Source organism: Stylophora pistillata, chromosome 4, assembly GCF_964205215.1.
Source record: "Stylophora pistillata chromosome 4, jaStyPist1.2, whole genome shotgun sequence".
Taxonomy (NCBI): Eukaryota; Metazoa; Cnidaria; class Anthozoa; order Scleractinia; family Pocilloporidae; genus Stylophora; species Stylophora pistillata.
This window is the reverse complement of record NC_142522.1, coordinates 21952338-21964940: the sequence shown is the minus strand read 5'-3', so window position 1 is coordinate 21964940 and position 12603 is coordinate 21952338. Positions and strand designations below refer to the sequence as shown.

The following is a 12603-nucleotide window of genomic DNA, read 5'->3' as shown; positions in this document are numbered from 1 at the left end:
TTCTCGTGCCCCTATAGAAGAAATTAGTCTTTGATTAAAATTAGCCAACACGAGTCAATCAACTATAAATAAATAATCCCGTAAATACATGCGGTCATAGACTGCCTATTTTTTTTTCTTTTATTAATAACATGCGGTTTCCAACTGAAACTGAACATATTTGGCCTACGGTAGGGTTTTTCGGAGGGCCTTCCTCGCAACAGGAAACCGCCGGAGTCAACGGCTTTCCTTGCGACAAGTGCGTTGAACAGATTATGAACTGTCTAAAATTCTCAGTAGTTCTCATGTTTTCATACACGTGCACACTCGCTTTCAAAGGTCTTGGGCTTCCTTTCGACTAGATTTTCTGTTGCTCTCTTAAAGGTGATTTGCAAGAGCTTTTCCTCTCATGTGGGCTGATCAGATATAAAAGTTCTGCGATAGCTGCAAAAAAATGGCTCAAGTTAATGACTGAAAAAAATGGGGTCGAGAGACGTCGGATCTAGTTCGAGTTACAGAGGGGTTCGAGTTAACTGAGTTCGATTTACCGGGGTTCTGTTATGGTTTTATCCAACAAAACGTAATTTGCAGCTGTCATTACCTGTCAGCGCTATTATTTTATTTTGAAAAGCCAGGTTGCAAGCACGGACGCAGCAGAACTGTTGGTCTCTTCGAGAGTGACGAAACGCGTTTTAAAAGAATCAGAAGCTCAGCCAGTATCTGAAAGGATTTCTCCAAATCGAAGGGTGAAGTTGTGATCATGTCCACTACAGTTGTTGCTCTGTGGAAGATGTTCTTCATTTCACACGTCTTTGCGCAAGGTTAGACTTAGTCTAGACGAAAAGATTGTGCGAGCGTTCGGTGAATTCTCGTGCACATTTGTGATACCAAATATTCCACTAGCTATGGTTTACAGTGTCTTTTAAGTAGCTCGGAGGAAAAAAAATTACAAAAATCACGCCCAGCAACATAGAAGCGACGTTTCCTTTGGTAGTTATTAGTGTTCTCAGAAATAAAGCGGTCGTTGCAGATCCATGAGTCTATTTGGACTGAAATTAAAAGATGTGGTGCATGTATTGCTTCTTTAAAACGAGGGATTGCAATTTTTCACGTTCAGTGTACTCCCTGCTCGAATGCGCGAAAATTGTTATTTGTTTGCAGTATTTTATATCAACATTGAAATCAACTGAAGGTGGTACCTCACTTGTTTTTCGTAAATTCTTAGCCTACTCGAAATATGGTAAAAATTGTTGAATTTCTTTGACTTTTAATATTATTATTTAGCTGTTCTTCATGATTAGATACACGCATGCTTTTGAAGGGAATTTGATCTGGCTGAATTTCTAGCCTTCCAGATTGTGAGTGATACAAAAATAAGAATCTTATGTTCATCCCTTCCTACACAGATAAACTTAAATTTAAGGCAACCGGGAATTCTGTGGTCTTCGGCGCTCACCTATTTGCATAACCTCAAATCATGCGCGAAACGTCTGCAAGCAACTCTCGTGTCAGGTTTCAAAAGGCTTTTAAGAAACACTTTTCCGAAAAATTATCTTACTTTTTGACGGAAAGTCGTGAGTTTAACCACAACTCCTTTGAAGCTTCCACAGTAAACATCCTGACTCATTAAAATGCACGGGGATAATTCTTCAGTTCAAGCTTATTAAATAATTAATGATTTCTTTGACATCACCTGTTTATAACTTCAAGTAAAATACACAATATTGCAGGCCCCAGCAGCTTTATTTCCGACAATTTTCCTACGAAACAGCACGTACGCTCTTTTGTTACAAGAACGTCTAATTTAATGGCAGAGGCTGAACGTTTTTGAATTGTTATCATTTTTTTTTCGATTTGGGCCCAAAGCGTTCTTGGCATGTTCTTAAGTTGTGCGATACAGTATTTCAATAAATCAATTGACTAGGTCCGACTAGAAACTGAGTCGTTCTTCATTGTATCTTCAGTAAATAAAACGCATTATTATTGTATTTAAGAAGAACCTTATGACTCAGAAGCGTGTAACTTTCCCCACACTGTCTAAAAAAAGCATGCCAATCAGAAGCAAGGGTGCAATTTTTGCCCAAACATGGAATCGATGTGTATTGCTGTAACGCAGCCGGAGCCCTGTGGCATAAAAAGCTGCCTTGGTTATTGCTTCCCGTTTGTTTTTGTTTAATGTCTTTAAAACAACTTGTGTTCCCTTTCGTTTAGAGTTTTTTCCTGTTTTTCATTATCAGAAACGTGCAGAATTTTGGAGTTTGTTCAACCCGAAAAAGACAATTACCTCGAAAAACATTTCATTAAGTCCTTTCTGGTTGATAACAAAGATCAGTGTGAGGTGAGGCGTTATGCTGAGGACTCCTGTTTATCCTTCAATCTTGGAATCTCAGAGACCAGCGGCAAATTTAAATGTGAACTCAGCGACTCCGATCACTTCCAACATCCTGAACATCTCATTTGTAAGGAAGGCTTCTCCTATCATCCAACTATGGTTGGTATACTGCGTATATTTTATTTTTTTGATAAATGCAGTGCTGTGTCTATATATACCTTAGCATCTTAGACATCCTCTCTTGAATATAGAAAAGACAAATGTATAGTTTAGAAAGCGGATATGAACTCACCCGAGGTTTGTTCTCTGTCTAGCTCTGGAATTCACAAAACTTAGAGAACTCTCAGGAGAGGTGCTGTAGGTTTTGGTGTAAGACCAGTATCTAATGCGTGAACCAGTATGGCCTGGATGAGTGTGGATAAGGAGAAATAAAACGTACAATTCATCACTTTTAAAACTACATTCACCTGATTAACATGACAGGATACTGTTTTTACGTAAACTACTATCGGCCGGTAGGAGTTAAAGAAATCTTCACTCAGCCGTGTAGAAACCTTTAGGAAATTTTCAATTTTAATTTCTCAGAAAACTGTAGCACACGTAATTTCTTCGCAAAAAAATTATGTGGTTATTTATTTCGATGAAGTATCAGCAGAAATCATTTTTATCTTTTCCGTCTTCAACAGAAGGTTTGTGGCACTTCTCCCTGTCCCCCAGCTGCTTCATGTGTACCCGATATTCACGGAAAAACCCGTTGCGTTTGCCCTGCTAATTGGACTCGAACTGAAAGTTGCGAAAGAGGTTTGTGTTATTATTGCTGGATACTCTTTGAAATGCACCTCTTCATCGTAAAGCGTTGCATACAGTGATCTAAAACTTAGAAAATCGGCTGTATCTTTCCTTTGTCACTCTATTCTTTAATTAGTTTTTATTAACCGAGCGGGAGGTCTGTATGGGAGAATCTTGACCGAGGTCGCCAGTACAGACCGAACGCAGTGAGGTCTGTACCAGAGACCGAGGTCAAGATTCTCCCGTACAGACCGACCTAGCTCGGTTAATAAGATGTTTATTATATGGCCGTGTCTTATATGCCAATTTTTTATATTCTTTGTACCTTTTTTTTCTAGACCGGTCTTGATGCCGGTCTAGATGGGAGAGTCTAGACCGCTTTCAATATTGATTTCAGCCAATCAAATTCGTGAATTCGGTAGTTCCCAGTCCTTGTGAGACACAGCCATATAATAAAAGAACAGAAAAACCAAACGCGGTTATTACGTTCTTACTACTTGCGTTTCCCGCAAACATGAAACTTTTCCATTTGAAAATGGAAACGTATTTCTTGATGTGAAATGGTCCAGCAGTTTGGTCTTCGCCGTTCACCTTTGGCGTGGTACCTTTTTTCGTACCACAATAACATCGGGAGAGTGATCAGGATGTAATAGAAGTCTTAGAGAAAGCAACATCCTCCGGAGTTCAATTGTTAGTTGACGTAGTTTTATTGTTTTTTTGAAGATGAGGACGAATGTTCCTCTGGATCGCATGGCTGTTCAGAGGAAGCGTACTGCAACAACACTGTGGGCTCATTTACCTGTACTTGTAGAGCTGGATTTTTGGGAGATGGCAAAGAGTGCAATAGTGAGAAATACATATTTTGTTTTCTCTTTCTTCGTGTGTTTTTTTTTTTAACATCTTTTACTTTTAGAAGTTACCTTATCGTTGTACTAAGGCCCAGGTCGCACTAGAACTTTAAAGTAGCGTAGAACAAGTACGATCCCCAACTCGAAAAACTTGCCAATGTCCTGCCTCGGAGGCTTTGAAATTTTGGCAAACAAACAATCTTGGTTTTTTAATCATTAAGCTGTCATCTTACTTAAGACATGTCTGGTTAACCATGGAGCCAGGATACCAGCAAGAGTTTCAAAGGTCCCCCTCTCCTTTCTAAGTTGGCGTCGAAAGTAGTCTCCTGGAATGTTCCTATCGTGAAAATGTATCTCGAACCGTGACTCCACCGGACGCGGGAAAGACCACAACCAAGGGCAGTTTCGAAAGCGTGCTCTAGTTGAGCGAAATCTTCTTACTCTACAACTAAAGCTGATACTCGCCGCATGAAAGCCTTGTGATACTGTACCATCAATTTCAAAAGTGCCAAGTTATTTTGCTGAGAAAGTAATGCAAAATTTCGCAAAAACTCGAAAGCCGCGGATTTAGTCATACGACGACGACCATTCTTATCCAGTAATTCAAGCAAGCATTTTCCCTTATCTTTTAATAGAGGGAGATTGGTTTGTGATGGAAGCGTACGTATGCGTCAATCGGTGAAGTTTTGGTCAGAGGATACTAATTTGATGCAACCGCCGCAAAAATTTGGAAATTGCAAAATTTTTGGCTTGCGAAAAATTACCAAGTATTATATTTCGCTCTAATGCGACCCGGCCTTGAGTTGCCAGGTACCTTTTTTCGAACTACAATAACATCGAGAGAATGATGTAAAAGAAGTCTTACTAAGAGCATAATTCTCAGGTGTTCAATTGTTGGTTAAGGTAGTCTTATTGTTTTTTTGAAGATGAGGACGAATGTTCCTTTCGAACGCATGACTGCTCGGCGGACGCGTACTGCAACGACACTGTGGGCTCATTTACTTGCACTTGTAAAGCTGGATTTTCGGGAGATGGCAAAGAGTGCACTAGTAAGAACCGATATTTTGTGTTTGTGTTTTTGTTTTGCAACACTTTTTTTTCTGTTAGAGTTATCCTGTCGCTCTATTAAGTTGCCAGTGTTTCTTGTGAAGATCCTATACGTTTCTGGGTGGTGCTCAAAAATGAACTCAGTGTCACCCACTTTTACAACGGAATGCTGGAATACTAACAATACATCCACCCACCTTTTGCTGTTTCTCACTCTAGAGAGTATCTGGTAACGTGTGTGAAGTGTTCAAATAGTAAGGGCCGTTGTTTAACAAAACCGCGTACTAAACCATCTTAAATTTAGTCGAACCTTTCATCTGAACATTTATTTTTGTGGACAATGTCATGGGGGCGGAAAGCTAACAGTGGAAGGACGTTGATTTCATTAAATCAACCTTCTCCTAGAGAATCCATGAGGCCCACGGTTTGCCTTATACTTCATGTAAATATCCGTCGCAAGTGATGATTCATAATTTTTTTAAATCGTCTGACATTTTTTTAATATTACATTTAATATTACACTTTTATCCTTTTTTTGTGTTTTACTGTTTTTACCATTTTCAACCGCTTTTATTTTTTTAATATTTATGAATTAGTTTCATATCTTTGGGGAGGCCACAAGTTTGCAAGTTCTTAACTGTAGCTGTAATGTGTCATCCTCGGTAAAAAAAAGGTTTTAATTATAAGTTCAGGTTCTTTTCTGCTTCAGCTCGTTTCAAACTTTTTACACCTATTACACTAAACTAGTGCTATTTATCATTATAATTGCGAAAGCGCGAAGGTACAAGCCTGGATGCTTAATATTATCTATTCTATCTACATACAGATATCAATGAATGTGAAACCGGAAGTGCCCAATGTCACGTGAACGCCACTTGCAACGACACTATCGGGAGCTACATATGTGAATGTAAGAAAAATATGGTCGGTGATGGATTCCTATGCGTGGGTAGGTGGTTTGATAAATGAGTATTATATTAGATGTTTATATCCACGGTAAGCTAGACCACAGTGGAACCTAGCAGTACTACCAATGCGGCTTATTATAAGAATTATTTCCCTTTTTTTGAAGCATGAAGGTAAATAAGAACCTTCTTCTTCACGAAAGGTATATAAACATGCTCTGTAGCATCTTTAAGTGGTGTCAACTTCAAGCAGTTCAAGGATGTGCGGACGATAAGACAGGAAATATTTCAAATCGTCCAATTGCTTGTCTCCTAGACTTCTTGTTTTTGTTTGTTTTAAAATTCGTTCGCACTTCAAATATCTTAAATAGTAAAGCAAACCAATACCATTGTGACACAGGAATTTGATAAATGGCGATAAAACAAAACCAGTATCCATTTTTTATTTCAAAGGATTTCCTTTACATTTTGCACTCAATGGGTCTGATCCAGATATAAGGTAAGATAGATGAATGCACTCTTCTGCTAGGAAGAACATTTAACGCTGCTGTTGTGAAATGTTCAAATTCGTGCTTAGTCCCCCTTTACTAACTATGATCTCAGCGATTGGAACTATTAATGTTGAGCCTGAAACTACCCAAAGCTGTAATGATGCGCAAAACTCTAGCTTTATTGAATTAGGTTTTTCTGCATACAGGAAATAATTTGGTGTTCTTCACAAATGAAAGATTTGATAATCTATTCGAGAATGCGATGTACCAAGAGACTATAAACTGTTTAATCTCTTCGTTGTACCCAAAGAACATTACCAGTTATTCTCTCCCGCGTTTACTTCTGTGTTTTCCCTGATTTATACTGGAATTACAAAAAATCTTCTTCAACTAGCTCATGAAGCGGATATTTTCTGGAGGGGATCAATAAACGGCCTTTCTCAAAAAGGCTTTTTAAAAATGCTTTTAGTTAATAGTGACATTATTTCAATTAGCTACTTGTACAGAGGATTCTGCATAGTCTCCTATGGTATGTATATATATTGACACATGTATCTCCTTTATTTTCATGAACTGAAAGTTTGTACAATGGTGCTTTCTATCGAAATGTTGATAACAGGACAGTACTGTACTTGAATGGAACCCAGTCTTCCTACGCAGAAACCCCAGCACTCCCGATCCGAGCTATCAGCTTTAGTATCATGTGTTGGATAAAGGTTCTTAGCCTTCCAAGTAATCTTTCTGTTCGAAGCTATTCTGACTGGTCAAAGCCATATCAGTTTAGAATATATATCTATGAGAATCATGCAGTTTGTGCGAATCTTCGGGGTCGTCAAGGAGATAATATAATTGAGCTCTGTCGCTGGTGAGTATTTAATTAAGATACACCTCGTGCTTTCCCTACGTATAAATTAATAAATAGGGAGAGACAGGAAGAACGCTCAAATGTGTATTCCAGAGCTATTGAACTTCTTAGGAAATATACTGAAGAGTATACCGAGAAGCGAAAAGCAAAGCCTCATTCCTTTCTGTGTTCTATTCTCTCATGATCAAGGAGGTGCATCCCCAAAGGATGGATGCACGTGGCGTTCACTTGGAGCCGAGATAGAAAAGAGGGAATTCTGTACATAGATGGAATTATACAAGGTAATCGGACAGTTTCTAATGATCGTGTCGACCTGATTGGTCATACAGTTTTCGACGTTGGGCTAAGTCGAGACAGCATGGATCAACCAACTTTTGATGGGTACACGAGGGATCTTTATGTGGTTGATAAAGTGCTATCTGAAGATGAAGTGAAACAAGACATGAACGCTACAATTTAAGGGCGCGACGACCCCAAACGAGGGCTACAACGGAGACAACGGCAGCGTGGAGCACTATAACTTTTTAGGTGGTTAGATGTTTGGGCTTTACATATCGCTTGAAATGAAACCTTCAGGAGGGTTGACACGTTCTAGTTATGAAAATGGATGGTGCAGATCAGCATAAACATAACCAGTTTCAAAGATAACGATCCCTTGGGTATCATACGTCATCTCTGACTGGACAACAACATAAGAAGCATAGAAACTCCTTCAACAAGCCTCAAAGCGGCAACCACAACATGTGGAGTAAATCGAGGGGAAAAACACTCTTTATTTTAAGTTATTGGTGCTCTACGATACAGGATTGCTTTCTTTTAAAATTTCTCATAATGGGTGACTCACATGTACTTTTTTCAGTCTCGCGTGGAAAATCAGATAGTTAATAAAAATCGGAGATAGATCACTCGATGAAATTCAGCTGGAGTACAGCGTCACTGACGAAAAAGCATGGGGTTTCTATGCAACGTTAAAGAAACGTGAAATGACAAGTTCGAATACTAAGCATAATTGATTCATAGCACCAAGAGAATATAAACTATCTCTTGTTCATGGCCATATAGATGTTCTACGACAAGCTTTTCATTGATGTTTTCAATTTCTCCTAAATGGCAGGGGCTCATTTAGAAAAATAAAGTCATTTCATATAAATTCTTTACCGATTTATTGTAAAAGAATTAAATAGGCCACAGTGCTGACTGAATTTTGAGGCTGATAAATGTCGCATTCAAAAGATTAAATTTAGAAATCATTCTTTTGGCAACGAGATCAAATTCATCCCAACCTTTCTTCTTTATAAAACTCACATGCAAAAATTTGCTAACCCACAGTGCACTGAAAACCTTGTAATTACTTTTACTGAACTTTATTAGCAGCTGATTAAATTTATAGTTATGATATTGTTATTATTAATATTTTTGTTCTTATTATCGTTGTGTCTAGCATGACTATCATGGATTACGTTTAACTGCTAACCACAGCCTTAAAGTGACCCTTTCACATCGGGTGTCACTAGTAATTCAATTTATACCAGCAGCAGTTACGGCTTCTCGGCATCCATCTCAACTTTTTGTGTCAGCCGTCTTACGGTCTTTTCACTGGAACCTAGAAAGAAAGGATTAAAATGATAGAGCCCCTTTCAAACGAGTGTGGAACGAAACTTATCCGAGATAGCATTGTTTTGCGTCACCTTGCGCTACAATCGACACCCTGCAACAATTGAATGCAAATATTTAAATGATTAAATAGAGATCTTAGGACGAAGAAACACAACACAGTTGTGGCAAAGAGTTTAGTTAAAATATTTTAATTTCGTAGATAGGCCAATCTTCGCTAACATTTAATCTAAAATTTAGTCAAGCAATCGTACCTAGGAAAGACTGTCAATGGACCACACTTACTACTCATCTTTGCAAACCCAGCTAACAATGAAAATTGATGATAAACCTTTCGCTGGTTCGCCTTTCCTCGCCTGGTTTGAGCTGAGTCGCTCCTCTCCGTCAAACTGAAATTGAACAAAGAAATAACTTTGTAACAACCCTCCATGTTTATAAGTATCTTAACTCGCTGGGATTATCGTTATCAATTTCTTTTTATTTTAAACATGTCTTGGTTTCCAAGCTGAAACTGAGCATATTGTGCCAGCGAAAAACTCCCATTATCGCATCAATTTAATCAAAGTCGAACATAGAAGGTAAACGATATTTTCTGAAGGACTTTTGAAATGTGCTTATTTTTAAACTGGTACTCACAGTGGGGGCAATTCCCGCTCAGCTTGCTCCTCTGCTAAGAGAGCTTTTCTTTTACGAACATAAGATTGGGTGGAAACGAAGGCAATACATGCACTGAAAACCAATGTCAATATGAGTTTTCTCATTCTCCGTTCGCAGTTCTAACTTGCGACTTCTGGTTCTTTTCTGACAGGATACCCTATGACCGTTCTTTCAAATTTATACAAAATGAGATCATGTGCGGGCTTCTTGTTTTTCATCTCATTTTGAATGAAAATACCCTTGAAGAGAAATATGTTGCTAACGCAACCCCCCTGCGTGGTATTCTTAACTTCGAAAGCGAGCCGTGGGCATTCTACTAGCAGAGCTTTTGTTTTACTAACATAATATCGGCTGGATACATACATGTAGGCAATAGAGGTAATGAAAACCAACGTAAATAAGATTTCCTCATTTTCGTGTAACAGTGCCAGCGAACGACTTCCGGGTCTCCTCTGATATTGTTCGTTGACACCCGTTCCTTCTACTTTATACAAAATGGGATCATATGTGGCCCACCTGTTTTCACCTCTATCAAGTGAAACTGAATACCTATCGAAGGGAGCATGTTACTATCGCAACTATGCGTAATAGCATTTCACTTCAAGAACAAGCCGTAGGTTTTCCTCTAATGGATCTTACGTTTACCAACAAAAGATCGGCTGCATTGACCGAATCGAAATATGGCGTCCAACTTGAAATACCATTGTTTTAGACTTACTAGCCTAAACACAAAAGGATTATCTCATGTGTGAGAGGCTGGTAAGTCCAGAACAATGGCAATTCAAATTCGACGCCAAATTTCGATTCGGTCAATACGTAGGGAATAAAGGTACTGAAAACCAGTATGAGTATAGTTTTCCTAATTTGTGTGAACTCACGACTTCCGGGTATCCTTTGTGCTACATTAAACACGATGTCATACACGGCCTTTCTGTTTTCGCGGCTATCAGATGAAAACACAATCGAAGGGAACATGTCGCTACTGCAAGTTCACGTAATATCTTTGTCGTCAGAACGAGTATTCTTGGTTTTCAAGGGATGACCGAAGCTGTCGTATTGTCTGAAACGTGATTGGCTTATTCCGCATTTAAACATGAATACGATAGGGACTTACTTTAATTGTAAACTGTCAGCTATGCCAGTCTATTGAGATCCTCTAGGAGAGCAATAGCAAGGTAAACGACTTTGGTTTGACTACTGATAGGTCTAATGACTAAAGGCAGTGAGTTTCTAAAGAAACTGTGGTGCTGCGTCGGTGGGAGTAATAAGGTAATTTGGTAATATCAACTAAGTTGAAATTGTAAATTGGTCGCCATAAAGAGTTAAAAAGCTGACGTTCGAGCGTTAGCCCTTCGTCAGAGAGAAGGATAGGTCTGACGTACGGATCCTACGCCAAAGGATCCATAGAATAATAAAACATACTTTACTGGCTCGTCCCCAGAGGCTTTTCAGAGTCTAATCTATATTACACGATTAAAACCTAAGTACATGAAAGGATAAAAGATAAGAATTTAAATAAAGCAGTCATTAAGGAGCTTTTGCCTGAGCAAACGCTTGAAAGCCGTCACAGATGGACTAAGTTTGAGTGCAAGTGGCAACTCATTCCACAGAGCGGTCGCTCTATATTGAAAGGTCCTTTGGCCGCTAGTGTGCGGAAGAGTGGAATTTCCAAGAGTTGAGAATTTCACGTATTCCTTGTCGACACGGAGGATCTTCTGACGAGCTTAGATGTCAAATACTCCGGAGCGCATCTCGTCATGCACTTAAAAACCAGAACGGCAAAGCGAAAATAAAGTTGTTGGCTAATTGGTAGCCAGCGCAAGCCTTTTAGCAAAGGAGTTATATGATCGAATTTGTTTGCGCCGCACAAAATGCGACAAGCGAAATTCTGTACTGCTTGGAGCTTGTCTAAATTAGATTGATAGTATTGCTCCGAACAGAAGAGCAATAATATAATGTACTAAACACTAGGGCATATATATAATAATAATTAAGGCACGTTTATCAAAATTATACTTAACGCGGTTAATTTCACCTAATCGTGACATGCATGAAGATACAGTGGAAACAATATGTTCATTATATGTTAAATTAGAGTCCAGTGTGACGCCAAGGTCTCTTGCAGCCTTAACAGGCTCGAATTCCTTCCCCAAAAACAACCTAAAGTCGCTAACCTTAGCAGTCATTTGCCGGCTGCCGAATATCACCAATTTCGTTTTATCTGGGTTGAGTAAAAGCTGATTATCGAAGCACCAGTTTCGAATACTTAGCAAGTCCTTGTTCATCTTTGCTATCGCTGCGTGCTGAACGTGGAGTTGAAATGATATGAGTGGTTTGGTATCGTCGACGTAACACTGCGATGAACAATTTTCTGGTACAGAAGGGAGGTCGTTGACATAGACGTTAAAGAGTAATGGGCCAAGGATGCTCCCTTGTGGAACGCCATAGCTGACAGGTAGTTTCGTAGACAGAGTTGTATTTATTCGCACATATTGGTATCGTGGGGTTAAATAATTTCCCAACCATTCTATCGCAGATCCGGACGCACCAATGTCCCGTAACTTAGCAACAAGTATTTGATGATCAATACTATCGAAGGCTTTGCTGAGGTCACGATGGACAACTGCAGTTAGTTTCTTTTTGTCAATGGCACTTAGGATTTCGTCTGTTGTTTGAATCACAGATGTTTCCGTTGAATGCCACTGTTTATTTCCGCTCTGTTTGGACGATAAACGGCCAATAGGTCACAACGTGAGCTGATTAATAATAATAATAATAATAATAATAATAATAGTTCATTAAACTTTCTTGCAGTAACTTACTGAATTAACGAGTTATGATACAATGAAAACTTATTAAGAACGACTATGTGCATTTCTGTATACATGTGTACATTTCTGTATACATGTGGTGTATATAACTATACACCGTGTGGTGTATAGTTATATACACCACACGGAACATACATCACATTTGTTAAAAATACTTAAAAGTTAAAAAGTCTTCCGTGCGCTTCGTTCTACTGGTAGTAATGTTTCTGTAAAGATATAATTGGTCTGATTTGTGCCTGAGGTTA

At 38.8% G+C, this 12603-nt stretch overlaps 1 protein-coding gene and 1 long non-coding RNA gene across 5 annotated transcripts; one reads left to right on the top strand and one right to left on the bottom strand.

Moving 5' to 3' along the window:
- Positions 1–63: 63 nt before the first annotated feature.
- LOC148732872 (uncharacterized) lies at positions 64–8158 on the top strand. 2 transcript variants are annotated; one of them, XM_088758795.1, is made up of 9 exons: positions 64–800; positions 2217–2470; positions 2998–3112; positions 3824–3946; positions 4875–4997; positions 5822–5944; positions 6354–6399; positions 6972–7256; positions 7446–8158. In XM_088758795.1, the coding sequence occupies exons 1-9, from the start codon at positions 740–742 to the stop codon at positions 7714–7716; spliced, it is 1401 nt and encodes a 466-aa protein (XP_088614921.1). In that variant the 5' UTR covers positions 64–739; the 3' UTR covers positions 7717–8158. The 2 variants fall into 2 exon arrangements, with proteins under 2 accessions (XP_088614921.1, XP_088614922.1); XM_088758796.1 differs by lacking the exon at positions 4875–4997 and having other exon boundaries at positions 66–800.
- Positions 8159–8604: 446 nt separating this feature from the next.
- On the bottom strand, positions 8605–10003 carry LOC148732871 (uncharacterized). Of its 3 annotated transcripts, none has more exons than XR_016000679.1 (3): positions 9507–10003; positions 9125–9259; positions 8605–8859 (listed from the first exon to the last, which is right to left on the bottom strand). It is a non-coding gene; the product is annotated as an uncharacterized LOC148732871 (long non-coding RNA). The 3 variants fall into 3 exon arrangements; XR_016000680.1 differs by having other exon boundaries at positions 9202–9259; positions 9507–9989; XR_016000678.1 differs by having other exon boundaries at positions 9156–9259; positions 9507–9985.
- Between the last annotated feature and the right edge of the window lie 2600 nt (positions 10004–12603).